The 25,585-nt window shown below is 25.6% G+C and overlaps 3 protein-coding genes across 4 annotated transcripts; 1 reads left to right on the plus strand and 2 right to left on the minus strand.

Moving 5' to 3' along the window:
• The first annotated feature begins 26 nt into the window (after positions 1 to 26).
• Positions 27 to 2,041, plus strand: LOC114130485 (E3 ubiquitin-protein ligase RMND5A-like). Its single transcript, XM_050198871.1, has one exon. It carries the CDS (start codon positions 27 to 29, stop codon positions 1,125 to 1,127), a length of 1,101 nt encoding a protein of 366 aa, XP_050054828.1. The 3' UTR covers positions 1,128 to 2,041.
• On the minus strand, positions 2,039 to 5,913 carry LOC114130497 (aspartate aminotransferase, cytoplasmic-like). 2 transcript variants are annotated; one of them, XM_027995484.2, is made up of 8 exons: positions 5,787 to 5,913; positions 4,119 to 4,297; positions 3,828 to 3,936; positions 3,193 to 3,410; positions 2,943 to 3,093; positions 2,680 to 2,845; positions 2,469 to 2,611; positions 2,039 to 2,358 (listed from the first exon to the last, which is right to left on the minus strand). In XM_027995484.2, exons 2-8 carry the CDS (start codon positions 4,236 to 4,238, stop codon positions 2,219 to 2,221), a joined length of 1,047 nt encoding a protein of 348 aa, XP_027851285.2. In that variant the 5' UTR covers positions 4,239 to 4,297; positions 5,787 to 5,913; the 3' UTR covers positions 2,039 to 2,218. The 2 variants fall into 2 exon arrangements, with proteins under 2 accessions (XP_027851285.2, XP_027851284.2); XM_027995483.2 differs by lacking the exon at positions 5,787 to 5,913 and adding an exon at positions 5,270 to 5,641.
• A 1,605-nt stretch (positions 5,914 to 7,518) lies between these two features.
• LOC114130486 (aspartate aminotransferase, cytoplasmic-like) lies at positions 7,519 to 11,948 on the minus strand. The gene is made up of 8 exons (XM_027995468.2): positions 11,619 to 11,948; positions 10,566 to 10,744; positions 10,259 to 10,367; positions 8,656 to 8,873; positions 8,406 to 8,556; positions 8,143 to 8,308; positions 7,932 to 8,074; positions 7,519 to 7,847 (listed from the first exon to the last, which is right to left on the minus strand). Exons 1-8 carry the CDS (start codon positions 11,725 to 11,727, stop codon positions 7,708 to 7,710), a joined length of 1,215 nt encoding a protein of 404 aa, XP_027851269.1. The 5' UTR covers positions 11,728 to 11,948; the 3' UTR covers positions 7,519 to 7,707.
• Positions 11,949 to 25,585: the final 13,637 nt, after the last annotated feature.

Consider the following 25,585-nt stretch of genomic DNA (forward strand, 5'->3'; position numbering starts at 1 on the left):
CCCAACCATTGTCAGTCTACTTAAAGATGGAATCTTGCCAAGCTGTTGAGGCTGATATAGACAAATTAATTGCCAAGTATAATAAATATGGTCCAAAATGGCAATTTCAATTACATAGGTTTATATCAACATTAGAACGGTATAAACGAGAAATTGAAAGTCAAAGTTCTGAAATAGATAAATGTGGACTTTCTTCAACAATTTTACAAATGAAGCTTGCCATTAAGGATATTTCAAATGAACATAGAAGATGGCATAGTGATGTTTCAAGAGTAGGCAAAACTATTGACAAAAATTTTATTTCCGACTATACAGAAGCCAGTAATAAAAAAGCGTTTAAAACTGATCATGAAAAAGAAATACTAAACAAAATAATTTGTATGCATTTGTACAGGGACTCAAAATGGGAAGTTGCTGAAGAATTTTTAAAAGAAGCTGGTATCACAGTTGACGACAAACAAAAACAACGTTATTTAAATTTGAATCATATTGTTGATAGTTTGAGACAAAAAGATCCTATGCCGGCCTTTGAATGGGTATTTCAAAACAGAGTTCAACTGGATGCCAAAAAATCAGATCTAGAATTTAAATTACACCAAATTGTGTTTTTAGATATTCTTAATCGTGGTGATCAGTATGAAGCAGTAGTTTATGCTCGCACAAACTTCAGTCGTTTTATTGACAAGCAAAAGGAAATCCAATCCACAATGGGTATGTTATTATATCCACCTAATGTTGCACAAATGCGTTCTGAAGTTATTGACCTGTTTATAAAAGATTCTTGTCTTAGTGATGATGATATGTTAAGTGTGTGTGTGAATGTGGGTTGCTCAGCATTACCAGCTTTATTAGATATTAAACAAGCAATTTGTCGAGATGTCGGAGGAGTTTGGAATGAAAATGATGAATTACCTATCAAAATTGATACTGGTTTTGCTTATCATTCTGTATTTGCTTGTCCAATATTAAGAACAAGAAGTGGAACATCTAATCCACCTATGATGTTAGTGTGTGGTCATGTAATATCTAAAGATGCACTTAATAAATTGGAACGATCAGGTAGATTAAAGTGTCCATATTGTCCTAAAGAACAACTTCCATCAGAAGCTAGAACTATAAATTTCTAAATGGCTTAGTAATGTTTTAAATTTTCTCATCATATACAATGTAAATAATTAATAAATTACTTTTGTTTAAATTTTTTTCTTAATTAATTCATATTATACCTAAGTAATATGTACTATTTTACATTGATTGTAATGTATACACTTTTTTGAACTTAACAGTTACATCATTATATTGTATTATATTCATTGAAGGTTATAAAATTGTATTATAAGAAATCAATTTGGCAAATCTTCATATTAACTATAAGTAATTTTGACGGTGACTATTTTGTTTGTATATCTAGTTTTCTTATTTAAAATTAAAACTGGCATTTTTCCAAAATTATATAAATCCATAACCTATTACAACAAATTGATTCAGAAAGTTAAAATAACATACTTTTTAATTTGTTGTAAAAATAATTTGATTAAATGTTTTTTTTTTTTTGTAAATGGTGGTAATTTTTTAATTAAACATTATTTATGTTTAAAGATGGGATGTTTATATTTTAGTCAAATTATAAATTAAAATTTTAGAAAGAAATGTTAAATTATGTAAATTTACTTTTATAAATATATTTTAAATAATACTTATGTTTATGAATTTGTGTTTATATTATGTATTAATTGATAGGATTAATTAAGAGGCTTAAATTTCAAAACAATAAGAAGTTAGTAAGTTAAACGTCATTGAATAATTTTTTTTACGGATTTGAATTTGTTTTAATTTTATGAATCATGATTTAAATTGTACCTAAATGTACCTATATTATATTTTTATTTCCCCATGAAAAAAGAACTTCTATGTGGCATTGTGGCTCATTGGCTATAACCATAGATACATTATCTAAGCTATATTAAAATATTTGTGTTAAATGTATACCCATGCAATATTAAGGTTCAAAAAAATAAAAATAAAAACAAAGTACACATAATTTATAATGAGATTACTGTATTAATTATAAACCATAAATATTTTACATGAATATTATATAAAATATTAAAGTGATTATACATTTTATCAATCGAAACAAGTTTAATGACAGGTATAGATTATTGTAGCAGCCTGTGAAGTAGGCAAATGGCAAATAAAAACTACGCATAGTGGAATTTTATATGTTTTTCCTTAATGTATCATTGATTGCTTTAGCAACATAACTAATATTTTTGAAATTCAGTCCAGTAACATTTATCCGACCGCTGTCAACCATGTAAACATGATGAAAATTTCTCATATATTCCACCTGACTCTCTGAAATTGAACACTTAAATTAGTATGCACTGTAAGATTACCTATTCATATTATAAATTTTCTCGGAAATTTTCATAAACTAATTTATCAAATATAGTCAACATATATACTTGTCAAGTGTAACAGTATAAACATTCCCTTTTGATCTGTTATATGGTTCCACTTTCCAGGAGTACCTATTTCCTCAATAGCTTTTCGAAAAGCTTTTCTTAAATCCATAGCTTGAAAAATCATAGCTGTGAAACTGCTTAACCTTTTCAAACAATGATGTTTAAAATATTTAATAATCTAATTAATATAGAATTGTGTACAATAATTTACCATTCGTCGTATAGTTCGGGATCGGATAATATTTTAAAAACGGTTCTAGCACCATGATTTGAAGGACTTGAGTAAAGACTTCTGATGATTTTTTCGAAGTGGATCTTAAGACTATCAATATTACAACCAGATTTGAGTACAACCATCAAATTACCAACTCGCTCGTCTAATAGAAAATTATTATTAATATGATGCAGATACATATTATATAAGCCTATATATGTTTAAAATTGTGGCAATTTAATTAATAGTCGGTAACTTACTGTACATAGTAAACATCTTGGAAAATGATTGAGCGCAGAGAAATTCGAATCCTTCGTTGTAGAAATGGCGAATAGCCCAAGCGTCTTCTTCAATATCTCCAGACGCCATTCCTTGGTACGCGATGTCGAAGAATGGTATCAATTTACGTTCCTGGAGAATTTTTAAATATTAGGTACAATCATAATATATTATGATTATTTTAAAATACTAGAAATTAGAACAGATAGAGATAAAATTTCATTAGCTTACTTTCATTATTTCAGAAACGGTTCTCCATTGTTCTTTAGTCAGGTCTAAACCAGTTGGATTATGACCACATGCATGCAGTATTACGACTGAGTCAATCGGAGCATTAGACATATCCTCACAAAATCCTTCAAAATCTATTAATTTAGTTTCCTTATTCAAATAACGATATTTAAATTTGTTTGAAAATCCACTAAATGAAAACACAGTTCCGTGCATTTCTGAAAAAAAAAATATATCAACTTTGATTTTGCATGATTATGCAAATTATGCATTTTACAAAATATTAATAATTCTGTGACGCTCATGATGTTACATAATAACAGAACCAATAATGACGTACATATTATGGGTGATTTTACGGGGACTGCCCTTAATATAGGTACCTCAAAAATCAAAATAATCAAATTAATGTTATTAAATATAATAAAATTAATTTCACTTTTGAAGTTTCGATTTAAATATTTTTATAAACATATACCTAAGTAAAATACTTGAACGATCTTAAACAACATTTTATATTCTTTAAAAATATAGGTAACCTAAATGATTCGAACTTCGGCTATTTTCTTTGATGAATAGTATTAAGGCAATATTTAATATTATAATTAATACTTCCAATAGTTTTAATTACTTACCCCACGTTGGATCAGGATAATAAACAGTTGTGCAATTCATATGCCTCGATAAGAATTCAGCGCCTATTTTTATAGCACCTGTTCCACCAATACATTGAACACCAAATATCTACATAAAATTTAAAATTAGACATCACTAGTAAGTTGTAAATTGATGAATAAATATTAAAATTTTATACTGTTTGCTAATTGCTTCATATAAATTTAAATAATATAGTTGGATAATAATTATACGGTATTGGTGATAAATGTAATTTTATAATAATAAATAATAACAGTTAACGTCTTTACCGTCCCGTCTTTCCACTGTTTTTCAATATCACCTAACAATAATTTGCTTGCTGATTTTGTAAAACCTTCAATTCCTGTAGGTGATAAGTAATTGTGACTTGAAATATCATTTACAATCATTTGTTCTGCTTTTTTAACCACAGGTAACAAATATGGACTACCGTCTTCCGATCTGAAAGCTATATCAATAGGTAAGTAATAAATATTAAGAGAAAAATATTACGAGTATTAAACGGTTAGGTTATTTAGGTTGTTAGGTGGTCTACTTATTTATGAATATTAAACTAAAACTAAAACAAAAATACAAAATATTATATTATTGTTATTATTGCTAATATAGATAGGTACCTATCTAATGTTATTAGCCTAACAATAATGAGAAGAATTAGATTTAAAATGCTTGACTAAACAGTCGTACTTATTATTATCTATATTATCCGCTGTTAATGATTTTTGTATAATAAGCAATATTTATACATAAGCACGGTTTTATTAGTCAAAATTAATTTTACGATACGACAGTGCACAAGAATAGTTACAAACTGATACAACACAAAAAACCTAATTTTTTATTTTTCAGGACTTTATTTTAAAATTTAAAACTATTATTTTTTGATAAACTGTTTTATTCTGAATATAATATACATGAAACCTTGAAATGTTATTTAAGCGAGAAATACATTATATTTTCTATAAAAATGTATATCTAATATTAATATAAGTACCTAACCTAACCTAACCTATACCTAAATGATGTATTAACTATATATCAGGGATGGCAAATCCATGGCACGCGTGCCCGAGATGGCACGCGAAAAGATTTTGTTGGCACGCGAAAATTATAAACCAAATATCAATGAATTGGCATCAAGTGTTCAACAATATAAATCATATCAAAAAATATCAAAATAATTAAAAAAGCAATATTATTATTATTATGTACCAAAATTAACCTGTTTATACATTAATTATACAATCGAATTATAATATAAACAAAATATATTTTTTTTCATATGGCACGCTCTAAAAAAAAAAAAAAAGGTAATATATTTGTTTTTTGAGAAGTACATATGAATATTTTTGAGCATAGGTGAGCGAATAAAACGATCAGTTTATAGTATATTGTTAACTGTTGTACCTATATTACTTACTTCCATAGATGAGATCTATTTTTAGAGGAGATATATCGTTTTGAAATGCAGTATTTACTGCTATATATCCACCCTGCTGCACTAATGGAACATTATTGAATTGAACCATAATTGTTGCAATAGAATACTAAAATTATAACTTCCTAAATATTCACTAAACAGGTACCTACTATTTATTCTATATAGGTACTACCTATGTGTTAAGTTAAATTTAACCGACTAAAATAAATTCCGTTTAGTTTAATATAAAATAATTTATCACTGACATACAGAAACGTTCAGAACAATTCGTGATTTAGTCGCAATATTACAAAATTATTCGGATCTAATAATGACTATTGGAACTACTAGCAGGCACCTATTGAAGAATATTTATTTAACGACAATTATGATAGTTTATATAGGAGAATCACAATTGATTATCCTACGTGCGCAAATGCAAGTATACCCGTAAGGCCATAAATATTCTTACACGGATTTAACAATTCATTTATAATATTATATCACGTATACGTACTTAGTGTTCATCGATTTCCACACAGGCTTATTCTTTTTGGTAAGCCATAAATGTGAACGTGGCATGTGATCTGTGTAAAGTGTTATTAATGTTTTATATCCTGGTTGGGCTTGAAAGTCGGGGTGCCGAGAATCATTTTTTTAATTATCTATTTATATAATAATAGGTTAAGTAACTTTCAAGTACCTACTTATAATCGATACACGTATCATGTTCTTACGACTAGGTATAATTATTACCTATATAATGTGATGTATTTTCGTTAAAAACCATCATTATATGTACGATTACCTAATTTATATAGGTATACTTTACTATAAGACGAACTCCGCTACTCAGGCATGATTTTCTAGGTAGGTACCGTGGCAACCCCTGCAGAATACTCATCGTCACTGTCATCAAACATAATAATATTTTATATCACTCATAAGTCATAAAATAGGTACCTATTATTTTCGACTGAAACCGCTACAATGTATAACACTTTACGAGTACACTATAAACAATTGTCACACTGTATTGTACAAGTATGATGATGCAATTATACATAGCTAAATGATAAATTTTTAAGTATTTGTATTGAAATTATGATGTTTTTAATTTTTTTTCCACGTTTAATATTTGTATTAACTTATGTTTATATGTATAAAACAAATAATTATCAAAATATTAGTGAGTAGGTATCTGTTAAACAAAAGTATAGCTCCTACAATGTTTTACGAAGTTTTACAGATACAACCAAAGTATGGTACTTATACTATAATAACCGCAAGACCACAAATGAGTAACAAGTAGGTAAAAAAACTTCAGCCCGTTCTATTTAATATTATGTATAGATGCCGATGGGTTAAATCTATAACAGCTGAAGTCGAAATCATGAAATTAACAACTTCATTTCCGAGTATACGAATTTTGCAATTATATTTTATCACTTCACTGCAAAATCGGAAAAATATTATTGAAAAATTGCACGAGTTAGACTGATTTTTTTCGGCAACACACATTATTCGATGACGATGTGATAATATATAAAATAAAAATACAGGCATAAATTCAAAATTTATAAAAAATAAGATCTGCGGCCAAGTTATATTTTATACCTAAATTATTATATCGAATACAGTGGCGCCGAGTACAGGGGGCTCGGGAGCTGCAGTCCCCCATGAGTTTGCTATAGTGGAGCTCTAAAACGAAATTATCAATGTAAAACTTCAGTACAAGTGTAGTGAGCCCCCCCATGATATTTTCAAAACTTGGCGCTTATGATCGAATATAAATTAATTTGTTCTCTTCTTTTTTAAATACTGTTGAAATTTTACATTTATTATCTAATTTAAATATAAACTGTAAAAAAGGCTCATCATGCGTAAATATATATGAATAAAATATAAATTAAAAAGAGACTTTTCCCCGCGAAGTAAAAATAGTATTGAAAAAAAAAAATTTTTATATGGCATATAGGTACATTATTTAAGATATATGTTTAAAGCATCTAGCTATATGTTTTTAAATTTACAAATTAGATGACCTGACACCTGAACTAAAAAAATTATTTCGTACACTTTAATAGTTAATGCTTCAAGAATGTGTCTTTATAAAATAAGCAATAAGTACCAATTATTAGGACGCTGTGCTTCTATATAATATGTAGAAACCCATAAGTTACCCACATCATAAGATTATGTTCAGCTGTATATCATTTAATATTATGTAAAACAATATTACAAAGGTATTTCAAAATGAAAATCATTTATTTTATTATAATATTATAATATGATGGATAATTTAATATAGATACTTAAGTAAAATATAATTAATTATAATTTTTTGTTAGTAATGACCAACAATGAGAAATTAATTCTTCCTAAAAGTTATTGATGGAAGGCGATTGTACCTAAAACCCCATTTGTCTAGTATTATTTTATATATTTTTCCTTAATGTGTCATTAATTGCTTTAGCGACATAACTAATGTTCTTAGTATTCAGTCCAGTAACATTTATACGGCCACAATTTACTATATAAATGTGATGAAAATGCCTTAAGTATTCCACTTGACTATCTGAAATTAAATGCATAGATTAGACGATTAGTATACACTTTAAGATTATTTCAATTATAATTATAATGCATAGCTATTTTATACCTGTAAATCCTAACAATATAAACATTCCCTTTTGATCTGTTATATGATTCCATTTTCCAGGAGCACTTTCTTCCTCAAGAGCTTTTCGAAAAGCTTTTCTTATTTCTATAATTCGATAAACCATAGATTTGAAACTGCTTAACCTTTTAAAACAATGATATTTAAAATAATTAATAATCTAATTTGTGTAGAATGATGTACAATAATTTACCATTCGTCATAAAGTTCGGGATTGGATAATATTTTAAAAACGGTTCTAGCACCATGGTTTGGAGGATTGGAGTAGGAACTACTGATTATTCTTTCGAAGTGGACCTTAAGACTATGAGTGTTGTAACCAGATTTGAGTACAACCACCAAGTTACCAACTCGCTCGTCTAATAGAAAATTTTTATTAATATCACGCAGATGCATATTATACAAGCCTATATATGTTTAAAATTGTGGCAATTTAATTAATAGTCGATATCTTACTGTACATAGTAAACATCTTGGAAAATGATTGTGCGCAGAGAAATTCGAACCCTTCACTATAAAAATAACGAATAGCCCAGGCGTCTTCTTCAATATCTCCAGACGCCATTCCTTGATACGCCATGTCGAAAAATGGTATTAATTTACGTTCCTAAAGAATTTAAAATATTAAGTAAATTATAATGTATAATGATTATATTAAAATACTATAAATTAGAATAGATGGATATAAATAATTTCATTAACTTACTTTCATTATTTCAGCAACGGTTCTCCATTGTTCTTTAGTCAGGTCTAAACCAGTTGGATTATGACCACATGCATGCAATAATACGACTGAATGAAACGGAGCATTAGATATATCCTCACAAAGTCCTTTAAAATCAATTGATTTATTTTCCCTACTCAGATAACGATATTGAATCGTGTTTTGAAATCCACAAAACGAGAATACGGTTCCATGTATTTCTGAGAAAAAAATTAATGGATATGAAACAAGAAAGTTGCCAGTAATTATCTAAAACATCTGGTATATTTTGCATAGGGCAATGATAATTTTGCGTGTTTAATATTTAATATTAAATGCAATAAAATAAAATAAAATAGGTATACCTAATAAATAATAATTAGGTATATTAACCTAATAACCTATACTAAATATATGGTAGGTAAATTATTTTTAATAAAAAGATTTAATATTTATATCTATTAAGTAAGTATATGTGTACCCATCTATGTTGTACGTTCATTTACTTTTTTTTTGAACAGTTTTATAATAAGCATCTACCTAATTGATACAAATATATTATTTATTTTTATTACGAATTCGCCAGCTAAACGCTTTTGTGTAATTAACGAGTAAAACACCCAACAAAATCGTATATTCTTATAAGCCTTATAATATAAGGTATCAGCAAAATGGGCGGGGGCTTTGATTAAATTCCAATTTTTTGCTTAGGAATAACTGTAGTGGATTCAATGTATAAAATAATTAATAATTAAAAGGAACATTTGTATGTATGTAAATCATAAATTACTATTTTGGTTAGTGGATGTATTATGTTTGAGTTAAATTAGTTTTAAAATTTAAAATTTTATACGTACAAAATGTTTACTTTTGTTAATACTAATAATGAATGAATCTATCATAAAAATTGAATTTAAATTGTAAGAATATTATATTTGGGCTTTGATAGACTTTTTGGATACCAATTTTAATTTTAAAACAAGTTATGAACATTTTAAAATGATATAAATATTCTTACAATTAAATTTTATGATAGCACTTATTTATTATAATATTAAAAATAACAAAATATAATTGATTGTTTTAAACATATAAAATAATGTACTATTTCGTAAATTATTCGCAAAATATGTACCTGTACAAAGTTTTCAAATAAAGTGTTCATTGAATCTGAGGAGCAATTTTACTTACATTAGCTAAACGGAAAATTAACATGTGGGACAATATACTCCTCTTAAAGATAAATCTAACCTAACCTAATCTAACCTTACCTATATGAATAGACAATTTAACTACATATTAAGACAATAAATATAAATAACAAAATCTAACATAAATTTATTAAAATATAACTATTTAACCAATTATTAGTTATTTTTATTCATTTATATAGACTATATAATATGTAGTAATGACTAATGGCTCATGTGTAGTTTTATTTAAACCTAATAATGTAATCAGAAACAGTTTAATAGAATTAATTATAAAAAAACTAAGCATTTTTTTATTATTTAAAGCTACCATACATAGACGACTATATACTATATCGTATATATAGCTCATAAAGTCATAATTAAAATATCTTCAAATGTTAAAATATACCAACCATATGATGGATCAGGATAATAAGCAGTTGTGCAATTCATATGTCGTGATAGGAATTCAGCACCAATTTTTAATGCTCCAGCTCCGCCAATAGATTGAACACCAAATATCTACATAAAATGTAAAATTTTAAATAAGGCACTTGTGAGTTGATGAATATAAATATTGAAATTTTATATTGTTTGATTATTTGCTTCATATAATTTTAAATAATATATGTATAGTTGTACAATTTATATATCGTATTGACGGATATGTTATACAATAATGTTCTTATAATAATAAATAACAACAGTCTACGTCTTTACCGTTCCGTCTTTCCATTGCTTTTCAATATCACCCAACAATAACTTGCTTGCTGATTTTGTAAAACCTTCAATTCCTATAGGTGATAAGTAATCGTGATTGGAAGTATCATTTACAACCATGTTTTCTGCTTTCTTAACCACAGGTAATAAATATAGACCACCATCTTCCTTTCTGAAAGCTATATCAATAGGTAATAAATATTACAATAATATTATAATAATATTATGATTATTAATTGGTTTTTTTAAAAAAAGCTCGTAGGTAACAGTGATCTGTCCACTATTTCCTTTAATTTTTAAAATATGCTATTATTAAAAAAAAAAATTAATAATAAATTAGGTAATTGGTTAATAAAAAAGTTTGATGCCACTGTCATATTTTTTTCCAGCTTAGTTAGGTTAAGTTAGGTTACTATTATAAAACTAAAATTGTAAAATAAAATATTGGAATATAAATATAGTTAACGACAATTTTTTAGCCTATAAAGTTGTAAAATGAATAATGATTAATAACTAAAAGGCAGATATCAATTAGAAATTTAAAAACTTTGTTTAAGTTAATTTTATAATTATATAAATTTAAATATACTGTCTGCACTTACTTATAGAACACTTAGTTTAAACACTATTGTACAATATAAAAGAATTATATGTAAGTACGTAATTGTATTTGAATAATAATAACCACCATGTCCATCATAGCATTTTAAATATGACAATGACAAAACCTTATTTACAAGAATAGCGTAACACTATTCTCAAAAAATTTACTTTCTTAGGAGAATAAATTGAAAAATTTTATTTAAAAATCGTTTCATTCTGTGCTTCTTAAAATATACAATGAACGCTTAATATAGTTTTTAAGTATTGACTATATTATAATATGTTATAATAATCTTATAAATATACACATTTATAATATGTTTATTATTATAATTTTTTAAATTAATTAAAAATTAAATGTTTTAAATAGATTGAATATTATTGTAATACGCAGATAAATTAATTAGTGGTTGGTTTGTAAAATTTATTATAATATGTTTTATTACTTACTTCCAAAGACAAGATCAACTTTTACAGGAGAAATGTCATTGTGGAATGCAGTATAAACTTCAATATATCCATTCTGTTTCACTACCGGGACATCGTTGAATTGAACCATAATTTTTGTTGTATAATATATTAATAGGTAGGTACTATACAATAATATGTTAACACTTAGTATTATGCAACGTATTTGAATAAATGCAGTATTATTTAATTCTAACCGTGAATTCAGTTGGAATAATAATATATTAATACCTATATATTAAATTATCCGAATCAAATAATAACTATACAGCTTATAGGTATTGAATCGATCAAAGAATAGTTGTGTAACGACAACTATTGGGGGTTTATATAGGGAATATAACAATCGTTGATCCTATAATATGCTCCGATAAAGTAGGACAATATGTACCAATAAATATTATAAATTTATAACAAATATTGGGCAATTAAATTATTTAATATTATATCACGTATACGTAATTAGCTCATAATTATATGTAATTACTATTTTTTATACCTAAGCCAATATTATGAACGTGGCATGGGATTTTTATGAAGTGTTGTAGTTGAAGAGGAGCGTGATGACTATAATACATTCGGGCCGAGCCTGAACTCGGGGTGCCGATGATGAAAACATAATATTATTGTTATATTTACGTTTATAATCATAGGCTAAGAGTTATTTAATTTTCAAGTACTTATCACTCGTTAGTCGTTACACATACCTATCATACTTGTACGCCTAACCTAACCTATCTTGTGGTAGTAAATAAGGGTCTAATTCCTATGTCTGGAGTAGACAAGATCAAATATTAAGGGATGGTAAGTGATGTTTTAGTTTACGTATTTTAATTTTTAATTTGATTTAATAATTAAAATTCTTATGACTTATAGAGTTAAAAAATTGGAAGTTTAAGGTAATTAATCAAAAAGCCTGGACTTATTTTTTGACTATTGGACCAAGTGCGAGCACCTTTTTTAAACCAGAAAGATGAAAATAAATAAATCAATTCACATATAGCTAAAATTTTCATATACAATAAATGATATTCGGTTATTATTTCTTATGCTTACAATTACCAAATAAAACCCCTATTGGCTCATACACAACGTCCTATATGCTATTTTAAATGCTTCTATTATCAACCCATATTATAACATAAATCTTATATATTTTTTTTAGCTACCTAACTATGTTTTTTTCTTGAGGGTTTCATTTCATTTAATGACACTTTTGACTAATCTACTACAGCACCATTTCTTTGTAAAATATTTCTATTATAGCTTCCAAATTACTAGATGACTATACGTCTTATTAAATACGCGCAAACCGTATTGTTCTAATTTTCACAAAAATAATTTGTATGATGTTTAAAGTAAAATTTTGAAAAAAAGAATTTGAGATATTTGTGCATGTTTTTAATTTACCTACGACAACACACAATATTATTGTTTAAAAAAACGTTTATACTTGTATTGATAGTTACTATAAAATGATCAAAAACGCCCCTGATTAAATGACATCGTTGAGATGAATGTATACTTTAAATATAGTATATATTTAGATTTAAATCGTGGTTTTAATATTGATTATAAACAGCTATAATGTCATAGGAAATCTTATGATACATATAATAACAATAAGTAATAACTAATAGACGTATACAAATGCGATAAATATAAAATTCACACCTATACTTACCTATATAAGTTATATTGTTACATATATTATACTTGTACTTATTTTTTATTTTGTAATTGTAATTGATTAGGCATAAAAAATAAAAATAAAATTTAATATTGTAAAAGAATACATTTTTTTTTTAATTTTAGATTCCTAGTGGATCGATGAGTATATTATATTGATTTTAAAATGATTTAGGGTTTTTTTGTGTATAATAATTAATGAGTATAATTGAAAACAATTTAAAGTTTGAGAGTGATTTCAAATAAGAAATTGAATCTAGTTTGTACTTTAGAGAATTCAATATCAAAAAATTCCAAAATACCAACTCTATCAACAAAATTGATTTGTTTTTATGTATAATTTAAAAAACAACTATAACCTTGGATACTTAAAAGTTCCGTAGAATGTTTATAATAGAGTTTCCTACCCATACTCACTATATTTTTTAAAATATTTATAGACATTTAAAATTTTAATTTTTTTAATTTTTTACAGTAAAAAATTTAACTGAGTAAAAATGTTTGAAAGTTTTGTAAGGAATTTCTCGTATAAATTGCTCATTTACCAATAAAATAATGCAGACAGTTTATAGTCAAAATATTTTCTACATACGCGTTAAAATTTAAAATTTTGACAAAATTCGTAAAATTTCGAATTATTTTAAATTTTTGGATGACAGCGTCGTAATAAAATAAGTGAAATTGATGGCGTAGTATAGTTATGTTCTAATATTGTTGTGTGTCAATCTGACATTATAAATACTAATCAATGTCCCTGCAGTCTTCACCCTATCATTATTGTAAGTAGGTAGGTATAGATGGCTGCAGTTTGAATTAAAACACCAGAATATTTGTATAAATAGCCCTTTTTTATGGGATTAAAGTACTCTCACTATAATATTTTCTAAAATGATTTATACCTTAGTACTACGTTTTTTTTTTAAGTTGGGGAAACTTAATCTCCCTGAATTTTTTCATATCATGTCAATATTTATACCAATAATTACAAGTTATGACTAATAACTATTTTATATTTATTTATTTCAGCATTATTTGTGAAGCATCAATAGCACAACTGCACAACAAGTGAGGATGTTGGATGCTACTTATATCAGGGCACCTGGCACCTGCAATATACCTGGAATTTTGGGGGTGCCATTTGATGAGTTTATATTATTGGTATTGATTTTATAATTACATAAATTTCCCACATACAGTTAAAATATCGTTCTAAATTTGCTATTAAAAATTTCGACGAAATCGATGATAATAGGAGATTAAATATTACGAAAGAGAATTAGAGAATTTTGAAGTTCGAGTTTTCTTTTACTAGTAGTTGATACTTGATACTGTTATTTTCACCTTTCTAATATAGATTTTACGCCTTATCAAAAATTACTTAACATTAAGCATTTTATTGTTATATAAGCTATAAGTGGCACATTATTAATAACTATTAACTATTTCGCACAAACAAATAAACACTCGACACCTTCAGGTAATTGTTGCATGGCAGATAGTACGTAATTTTACTCAAAAAATTTAAAATTAATACTTTTATTGTTATTGAGTGATTTTTATAATGATTTTTTATGTTGAACAAATATTTGTATTATACAATCTAATAATGCTTAAAAAAAATATATTTAAAAATGTTACCGAACGTCTACTAAACCTTCTCTGGTTATATGTACACACTGCAGATATACGACTGATATGTTACCTACCTTCCTTACAATTAAAAATTATAGCAATTTCAGTTGATTCTTTTTTAATATTATATATATATATCGTATTATTATCATATGTTATCAAATTATTTTAGGTGAGTGGGTTGTGAGTACATAAAAATTATGGAATCACCAACGCTATTTCTCGGAATATATATTATTCGATTTCGCTGCATAGTAACACTGTTAATAATAAGATTCAAATTTAAAATTATTAAAAAATAAAATTATCAGCTATGACTGAAATATACGCATGTAATAAATGTATTATAATTTATAAGACGTATGTACCCTTATTACTTTTAATACGAATTGATAAAAAGAAAAATATTTAGACTGTCCAACTCGTATTCATTAATATGAGTCAAGAAATAAAAAATAATACTTTTTTGTTTATTTGTTTCCTATTTATTTAACATAATATATTCAATTTTTTAAAATGACTAGGTTTAATTTAAGTTATTTATGTTGTATACGAATCTAATTACATCATTGTATATAATATGGTACGTCGGTACTCGTTATTGACTTACGTATAAAATTCACCAATAATAATATATAAAATAATATAACACAGTAAAATTAATCACAAACACAATATCCGTACATTTAATTTATGATCCAGTATCCACCATGATTTAAATTGTCTTAACCATTTCATGAAATCAAAAATTTCACAACTTTATATGCATTATTATATACTTGCAATTTGTGTCACCAAATATTCGATTAATTCGTTTAAAATTTAAATCAATTGTTACCGATGAAGCCGTGATTATAGCAAAAACGTTACCTACTAATTATTCAAGAGCGTGTTTGAGTCATTAGGTATACTTTGGCAACCCTCTGTTTTTGCATTGTATTATTGGCTATCAATTAATTATATATACTTATATAACTATTGTATAAAAGTAAAAATATATTATTGTATAGTAACATAACCATCATAATGCTTTTAATATAATATGTATAGAGGTGATGTATATTATTGGAAAACACAACAAAAGCTATTTCTTGCAACTTTTAACTTTCAAATGTCTTTAATTTATTAAACATACATAAGTGATATAACACTCCATATACCCCGTACGCGCGTGCCATATATTATATTATATAGGTAATTATTAAATATATTATTAATAATTGACAAAAAAATAATAATCAAAGTAAATGGTTTAGATGCCAATTTGTTTACGTCTATTTTTAATGGTGGTGAAGTCTTTGATAATATCTTCATAACTACCTATATGTTATCTTTAGTCCACAAAGATCTAAAAATTCCGTTTCTCTCACAACTTAGTTAAGTCCCATCATTACGTCTCCTTTCACTCCAAGTTAATCTAACACTTATACAACAATCCATTAATAAAACTCCTACCTTCTCTCACAATCTCCGATAACCCCCGTCTTAAACGCTTCTAGCCTAGAGATCTCCTAATTTAATCTGTCGGGTGATACTATTGAGTGCCCTCCTCTATCGGCCCTATCTGTCAATCTCGTTATGTAAATATTATATCAAAATTACTTATTGTACTGAAATTTTGTATAGATATTTTATTATTTTATATAATAATATAAATAAATATATTTTAAATTATATTTTTTTATTATATTTTTAATATAGAAAAAAAATTCTATGTTATCTTAAAATATGTCATTTTCAATGCTTCTGAGCTAAAATATTTAACCTTTCATCCGGCATGGAAATCCAGAGTAAATTTTTTTATTGATTTTAACTTTAAAAATGACTTCTCTCCAATACTGTTGGTGATATTTAATAAAAGATACATTCTTAAAGCGATCTCAATATTGGGAAAATAATCGCTGTTTGTACAGTGAAAAACTTTTTTTCCAAAAGGATGTAATAAGTATTGTAATATATTAATACATGCAATTTTTGTCACTAATGAATTCATTTTTCTTGTCTTTTGGAAACTCACGATAAAAAGTTTTAAACTGAATCAGTTCATTTCCAAATTTTCATCTAAATCATCGTCATATTCATATATTTTTATTAAATTATCAATCAATGACAACAACGACGAAGCCGAGACGCGCGAAGTGGCTCAACTGGCAATAATCTATTGTTTACAGTCAAAGTTGTTTTATAGTTCTTATCTAAATACTGATGGTAATAAAAACTATACAACATGAATGGTATTGTTTTCGTCTAATATTTTAATGAATACTAATAAAAAAATTATTTTGCGGGCTTTTCTATGATGTGAGCTACGTGTCTGTAGCTTAAAATATGAAACTTGCATTTCACGGCCCTAAAAAGAATAAAGAAATTTAGACTTTTCGAGAAACAATCGATATATAATTTAATATAGAACGATTAGATCTCGAAGCACAATTATATTATTATTTATTTCATAACATATTATGTAACAATTACAAAATATTAATCGGAACAAAGGAACTGTAATGTTAGCGTAATAGTGGCGTGATAAACTGAAAATTTTCCAGAAGCAAAGAAAAATAAACTAAAAACCCACCTAGTAACTACCACTATATAGACGCCAAAAGTTGTGAAAGGTAGCTAACACAAATTTATATAATTAATGGATAAAAATATAATATAATAATTATATTTTAGATCGTTATTGACTATATCTATTGATTATCATATTAGGTGTTCATATTTTATATTTATAATTAGGAGATCGCTGACCACTACCCACCCCAGAGGCAATGCCTCTGAAATTATCGTTCAAAATACCACTGGTTAGATGTACCTATAGAATGTTTGTGATATACACTGGACCACATTCTAAAATAGAACAAATCAAACAAAAATATACAAATTTATAAAAATAATTACAAACATTTTTCGTTTCTTGGTTAAAAATGTTTAGAAGCCTAAAACTTTTCTTTGGAAATTTGAAACGAGTAAATTGTATACATATATAATGTATTGTAGTTTAATTTAGAACTAGAAAAAAGTTGTATCAAATTCAATAACTTTACCTATGTAAATTAAATGTATAAATTTCAACATATTTCTTTTTAATAAATTTAAAGCATTCAATAAAAATATAATATATATATAGTCAATAGTCATTAGTCATATAATTAGTAGGTAAGTAACTATATTTTGTTTTCGGACAAATGGTTGGAGGTAAAAAAGAATAAGTAGATACTAAATTATGTACCATACATGGTTAAATATTATTTCTTGTTTATACAATACCTACAACTACAATATCTAGGTACCGGATTTACAGTAAGTATTATGTAATTTTATGTACCTATACTAATCTGTTTAAAGTAGAAAGATCCGATGGACTGCTTTTCACGTGCTCGCGCATGATTTGTAATTGTATACAATAACACTTGACAATACGTCAAAACGCATCTCGCCACGGTGACGTAAAATTACACATAATATAAATGTGTTCACTATTACCCATAGGCCATAGTATTATGTAATACGCATATGTCCCACATCTAATTACATCTACAATATTAGTGATAAATAATAATTATTAATAATGATTATTATAATCGTTTACCTATCTAATATAACACCCGGAACTCTCCGCAAGTAGATATCACAAAATATAATATTTTAGATTTAGAACGTAAGGTAAACATATTGAATAAAAAAATATACGTATATAATGGTATTATTGTTATATGTATAATATATATAGGTATAGTACCTATATATGTTTAAGAAATTGTGATAAATGAATCCGGTCATTTTGTGTAGTGATTTGAAAAAAATCTTATCCGAGAGACTTAATAATATTATCACTACTATAAAATACTGCTAATAGAATTATCTACCTCAAGGGAACCGTTTGAAAGACTTTAGAACCTCTGTTTTTCGAATCTTGTTACAACCTACCGCATACTTAGGTACTTAATAATGCGCATAAATATTTAAAAAAATATTTTAAAATATTTACAATGCTCAAAAAATAATTAAAATAGAATATTACCTATATTATTTGTGACGAACAAATCAATATCATTATTATACAATAAAGTAACAAAGTTTAATTAATAATTAATAAAATAGTTATTAAACTCCAAATGATGAATATATTATGTATCAACAATCTTTATACATAAATGAAGGGTGGAATCAACGTGCAGTCAAAACTACTGAATTAATTTATTTTAAATTATCAATAAATGTACTGATTACTATGTATCAGCGCACTAATAAGAAAGTATTTTTAAAAATTCGCATTTTAAAAGGTAAAAAGAGCATAAAATCGACAGACATTTTGAGATTTACAATGGAATTTTTGTTTATAGATAGTTGCTATTAGTTTCAATAATAATAATCTGCCTGTCTGTCTTTTGTTTGTTGCCATGGTAACATGATGCCTAATCATCTATAAACAAAAATTTCCATCATAAATTTCAAAATGTCTGTTTGAGCACCTCCCAAAGTTGGGCCTATTACTTTTTAACTTAGCCTATCTTCTGCTCATAGGTCTAATATACATATCTCTGTACCAGATTTCGTCAAAATTGGTCCAGCCGTTTAGAAATGCATTAAGGACAAACTAACAAATAGACAGAAACCCAAAAAATTTAATACATGGTTTGAGACATAATATAAGAGATATTATATACATGATGTTTGAAAATGTTTGAAACCACTAATAATCGTATTAACTGCTCATCATTGGAAGCCAAAAAGAAATTAGTATTAAACCCTTTTCGTTTACAATAAAATGTAGGTTACGTTGAGGCTTCGAGAGGTAGGTACCTAATTTAAGCAAAAGTTATGGAATTACAACTAATAAGTATAATGTTTTACTTATTATTGTTTTTTTTTTTTTTAATCTTAGCACAAAATTAGTATTTATAGTTAATATTATGTTAATAATAAATAAATAAATTATAATTTTTATGTTTACATGCATCAGTGTGGTAAATTGGTAAACAATGTAAATACACTTAAAATTATTTTAGCCAAGTCTAAATGGTTACTATAGTTTATAGATATTAATTCATTATATTCTAAAGATTTAACCAATTTAAGATTAAATTTAAATACCTACTTATAATTAACCCAGTAATTAATGCACAATAAAACTGTAACTATTATACCTACAGCCTCTAGATAAATAATGAATACCTAAAGAAATATCTGCTAAACAATAATAGAAATTAAGTATATCCATCATTATATATTTATATAATGAAAACAAAAAAACTAAAAAACTGATTAGGTAGAAGTTGTTAATTTTAAATGATTAAAACTATTTCGTTGAGATATCATAAGTATCGTCAGTCTTGCATTTGTTTGGTAAACACAATATTAAGTTATATTAACTATCATTATAACAGTATAATGTAGTTAATAACTAGAACCTAATTAATAAGTAATAAAAAATGATTATAAAATTATATTAACTGTTGCTTCACAATTTTTATCATACAAAAAAGTATAATGTATTATCATATCTAATACAATTCAAGTTAGATTAGTAATATATTTTAATAAAAACAACTAAAATAATATTTTATTAGTTACTAACCCGATCTATGAAAGGGCGAGGCACTATTTAGTATTTAGAATATAATACATATTGTTTATCTGTTAACTTTTATAATACCTATAATAAAAAAAGAAAAATGATAATTTATTATTTAATAATCTAGGTATGATGAACGACTGTAGAAATAATTATTGTATCTTATTAATTTTAAGTACCATCAGACATCTTCACAACTATTGATTGTTATGAATTAAAAATTATAAGAAAATAGTTATAATTATAAGTTTCTATTTTCTACACTACAATTTAGAAATTATTTAGATTTTAGACAATTCAAAGATATGCAATTGTTAACCTCAATTATCAAATAACTGGATTGCAGTGGTATAATTTATATTTATAAGTTTTGAGTTATTTCATCAAATTGAGTAATAAGGTAAGCATTATTAAATTTGCTTAGTGAATAAAGTACTATAATAATTAACTGGTTTTCTATTTGATATATTTCCATGTTTCTGTTGAATGGTTTAATTAAACTACCAAGTAACAAAACTTTATTCATAATAGGAAACCTCGATAGCAGCTGATTTTCAAGAATGATGATATCCCTACCAGTCAGTAATTTTTCGATAGCATACCACAACAACCAGCTGTAGTCAATGTACAGAAGCAAATCGTTGTCATATAAAACTGAATAAAGATTAGAAGTTTTATGGCAAATTAAATGAACATTCTTACTATACATATTTAAATATATTGTATAGTATATATTATTGTATTATAATATACCGACTAAAAATAATTGAATTACCCATGTTTGGTATTCACAATTTTAATAAACAATTAAATTAAATGACTTTATGTGTACCTATTCAAACAGTAACACATTTATTAAGATATCTAAAACCAGGCGCGTACACAAGGGGGGGTTTTAGGGGTTCAACACTAAAAAAATGTACACAAATGTATACAAATTTTAAGATAATAAAAACATAAGTAAATTACGTATTATATTATGTATGTAATTCATTGTATGACTTGATATTTCCTAAGAATTTAAATATTTTAACAATTAACTATTTATTATTTTGTAAATTACATAACATTATTCAATTATAGACTTTTAGTTATAAATATAACCAAAATTTACTATTAATAAAGCAAGAATGCATACAATTTGCATGCAACTATACAATATTTTTTTATATTTTATGTACTTTATACTTAAATAATTTTATTGATAAAAGAAATTTACAATTATGTGAAATCGGATAGGTAATAAGGATTTCATCGGCAAAGTCGGTAATTTATAGATATTATGAAATCATGACAACCATATTAATAATTATAAAATATTAGATTCTAAATACTTCCCTAATTATAACATATAGCTGAACCCGTGCACTTCGTAGCCCGCTAAAAATCCTATCTCTTATATTATGTTTCAAACTATGTGTTATATTCGTTGGATTTCTGTCTGTTTGTTAGATGGTCCTTACTGCATTCCTACAAACGGCTAAACCAATTGTGACGAAATTCGGTACAGAGATATACATATATTAGACCTATGAGCAAAAGATAGGCTAAGTTAAAAAGTAATAGGCCCAACCTTGGGAGGTGCTCAAACAGACATTTTGAAATTTACGATAGAAATTTTTGTTTATAGATGATTTGGCATCATGTTACCACTTACCATGGCAACAAACAAAAGACATACAGGCAGATTATTATTATTGAAACTAATAGCAACTATCTATAAATAAAAATGTCCATCTTAAATCTCAAATTGTCTGTCGATTTTATGCTCTTTTTACCTTTAAAAATGCAAATTTCAAAAAATCCTCTTTTTAGTGCGCCTAAACATAGTAATAAGTACATTTACTGAAAATTTCAAATAAATCGGTTTATAGTAGTTTTGGCTGCACGTTGACTCCACTCTTCATTTATACATAAAGATAATGATTTATTGATTTAAATTAATTTACATTTATACATTTATTGATTTATTATTATGAATATGTGGATGAATTTCACCATTTACTTGTTTAAGCTACAAAAATATACATAGGTACATATTTTATTTGTTGTAAATTTTGTTTATTGAAATAGTGTCATTGACCACTAAACGCCCCTTTCTCACAAGTATACGTCATGATGTCTTTATGTTTTCTTACTATAAGCCTTCAAAATTTACTTATTGTATAAACTAAACGTATACAGATTGTAAATATTCATTTTAATAAAATAAAAAATCTTGTCAGCAATATTTTTATGTAGAAATATTTTTTTGTGATAAAATTAATATTTTTAAAGATAATTTAAAAAAACTAAAAAATTTCACATAAAATCCAAGATGGCGGACACTTCCGGACCTCAAAGTAATGTTGACATTTTTTTTTTGGTCAATAAGGAACTCACAACCAAACTTTCATCAAAGTTTCAAAGCTTTTTGATTTAATTCCGGAAAAAATTGTTAAATGACTGAATTATAAGCAATTTTGAATGAAAAAAATTATTATTATTCAAGCCTAAATTATATCTATATCATTTTACATACTAAAAATTGTTTACACAAATAGAAAATTTAAAATAAACAAACTTTTTAGTCCAAACTCTATAGATGTTTCAGTATAATATTAAGATTATAATTTATTTCTCTTACCAACTAATAATTGAATATGTACTTTTTAAAACTTAATGCATATTTTAGTTCACTGGTGTTGCACCAACATACCTATAAAATCCATTTGACAAAATTCTCAATAGCTCTTTTGAAATACTGTAATGACATTTAAATAATTTATTAATGCATAAAATCTATATTCTATATCTTATAAATTGTATGTATGATGTACCTATTAATTATTTTAATTATTAATAGATTATTTTAATATTTTATATAGTTAGATCACTGAGTAATAATATAGACAATATAGTAAGATTTATTTAGATACTATAAAAACTATTATTTAATCTAAATATTTATCCAAAGTAAAATTAATATTGAGTAGACAGAAAAAAATTAAGAAAAATGCAAAAACTATCCCAAGCAGCAATAATAAATTTCTATTTTTCCCTTGTCAGTTGTCAATTATCAATCGTAACCATTAGCCATTAATCCTTAGTGGCTTAGTAGAACCACTGATTATAAAATAGACTATTCTATAGACTAATCAATAGTAAAACTATGTCTAGTCTATTGTATAGTTGTAATATATAATATATTATATTCAGTTAAGTCACAGTACATTTTAAATTTTAAGAATAAGCAAAGAATGAATTGATTTACAAATATGTTTTATTTTCTTCTTTATTTGTAACCTACCAATATTTTAGAGCAGTGAACAATAAAAATTCTTAATATACATAATTCTATCTATAAGATATATTATATTCATAGACCTTATACTCTGTATACTCTACTGAGTATAAGGTCTATGATTATATTATATAATGTAGTATTATAACTATTTTAAAGTAATGTAGACAATCTATGGCGTATAATGAGTACAGGTACAGCCGGTACAGGTTACTTATATCACAGAGTTCATGATATACATAAACTGATAATCGTAAATAGGTAAAATAAATTATTGTAATTAACTATTGTAGATAGAGTTAAACCACAGAGTAAATAAAATGTCATTTATAATTTGGTTAAGCATACGTCATAATTCAAAGTAATTAAAATAAAATATTTAATTATAACTAAGGCTAGGATTAGTAGGATTTATTAGCAGCAACTTCTGATTGTTGCTTTTGTGTCAGTTGTGTTCTCAAATCATCTTAAGTAATGTAAAAAGTGGTGTTTTTATTTTGAATATTATTGCATATTATAATATTTTAGACAAAATGCATTATATTATTGCATATTTTGAATAAAATGATTATTGCAAATACTATAAAAACGCGAACAAAAGTCAAATTTTATGGTATACTTCGTTGCTAGACGTTTTTACGTAATGTGATGTAGAACAGTTTTAGTAAATATAAGATCATATTAATGCCAAATAAAAGATAGTTCGGTTTTGAAAAATTAAAACATAATATTATGTAATTGTTTCGTGTAATACATTTGAATAAAGTTAATAATTAAGAATAATATTTTATTAGTTTTAAAACGTTAATTTTTTTTTTTAGTGTATATTTCATTTATTGATGTACATAATACTAATTGTATATTTTTAATAAGTCATATTATGTATATTTTACAATTTTTTATTGCATGTAAATCCTAGCCCTATTTATAACCCTACAAAAGCTACATTATATACCTATATCTTAACCTATTGTACTTCGAAGTTCGAAATTGCGAGAATAAAATTATAGATATTAAATGATTAAACACATTTATATTTTATTTATGTACTGGAAATTCAAACCAAATGAACTTTGTATAGTATCTACACTCCCATTATTATTATGTTCTGATAGTACTTTAAATAGATAAAACAATTTAGGAAACCTACCTACATATTTTGTACATCAACTAAACATAATAAATTGTGTAGGTAGATACTAACTGTACCTGATTTATGTGTTCATGTAACTACATTTGTGTAACACTGTGTAATGTGTATATTCCATAAGTATATTTATTTATATACAACAATATGTTCATATTGTAACATAATTTGAATTCAACATTTCAATCGTTAAAAATTGAAATAAAATATAATATGTACCTACCCATTATAATTTAGAACATAAATGTATAAATAAAAAATAAATGTTTCAATTTAAAAACAGTATAATGAAGTATAAATTAGTCTAAAATTATTGTAAGCTATATGAAATCAAATATATAGGTGTAGATGCGTACTTATTTTTATTTGGCAAATTATACATATTGAATATTAATACTTGTCAGTTCAATCTCAAAACATTCTAAAGTTGGATCAGAATATCACTTTGCACTATTGGCCATTGAATTTAAATAAACAAATTTAAATACCGCAACACAATAAAGAAAAATATCTAATTAGTAATTAATAATTATTACAATAAAGCTAATATATCCATAATATTACAAAAAGTTTAATTGTATTGTTTAACATATTCGTAAATTTAAATAAATAGTAATATT

This window comes from Aphis gossypii, chromosome 1 (genome assembly GCF_020184175.1).
Source record: "Aphis gossypii isolate Hap1 chromosome 1, ASM2018417v2, whole genome shotgun sequence".
In the NCBI taxonomy this organism is placed as follows: domain Eukaryota; kingdom Metazoa; phylum Arthropoda; class Insecta; order Hemiptera; family Aphididae; genus Aphis; species Aphis gossypii.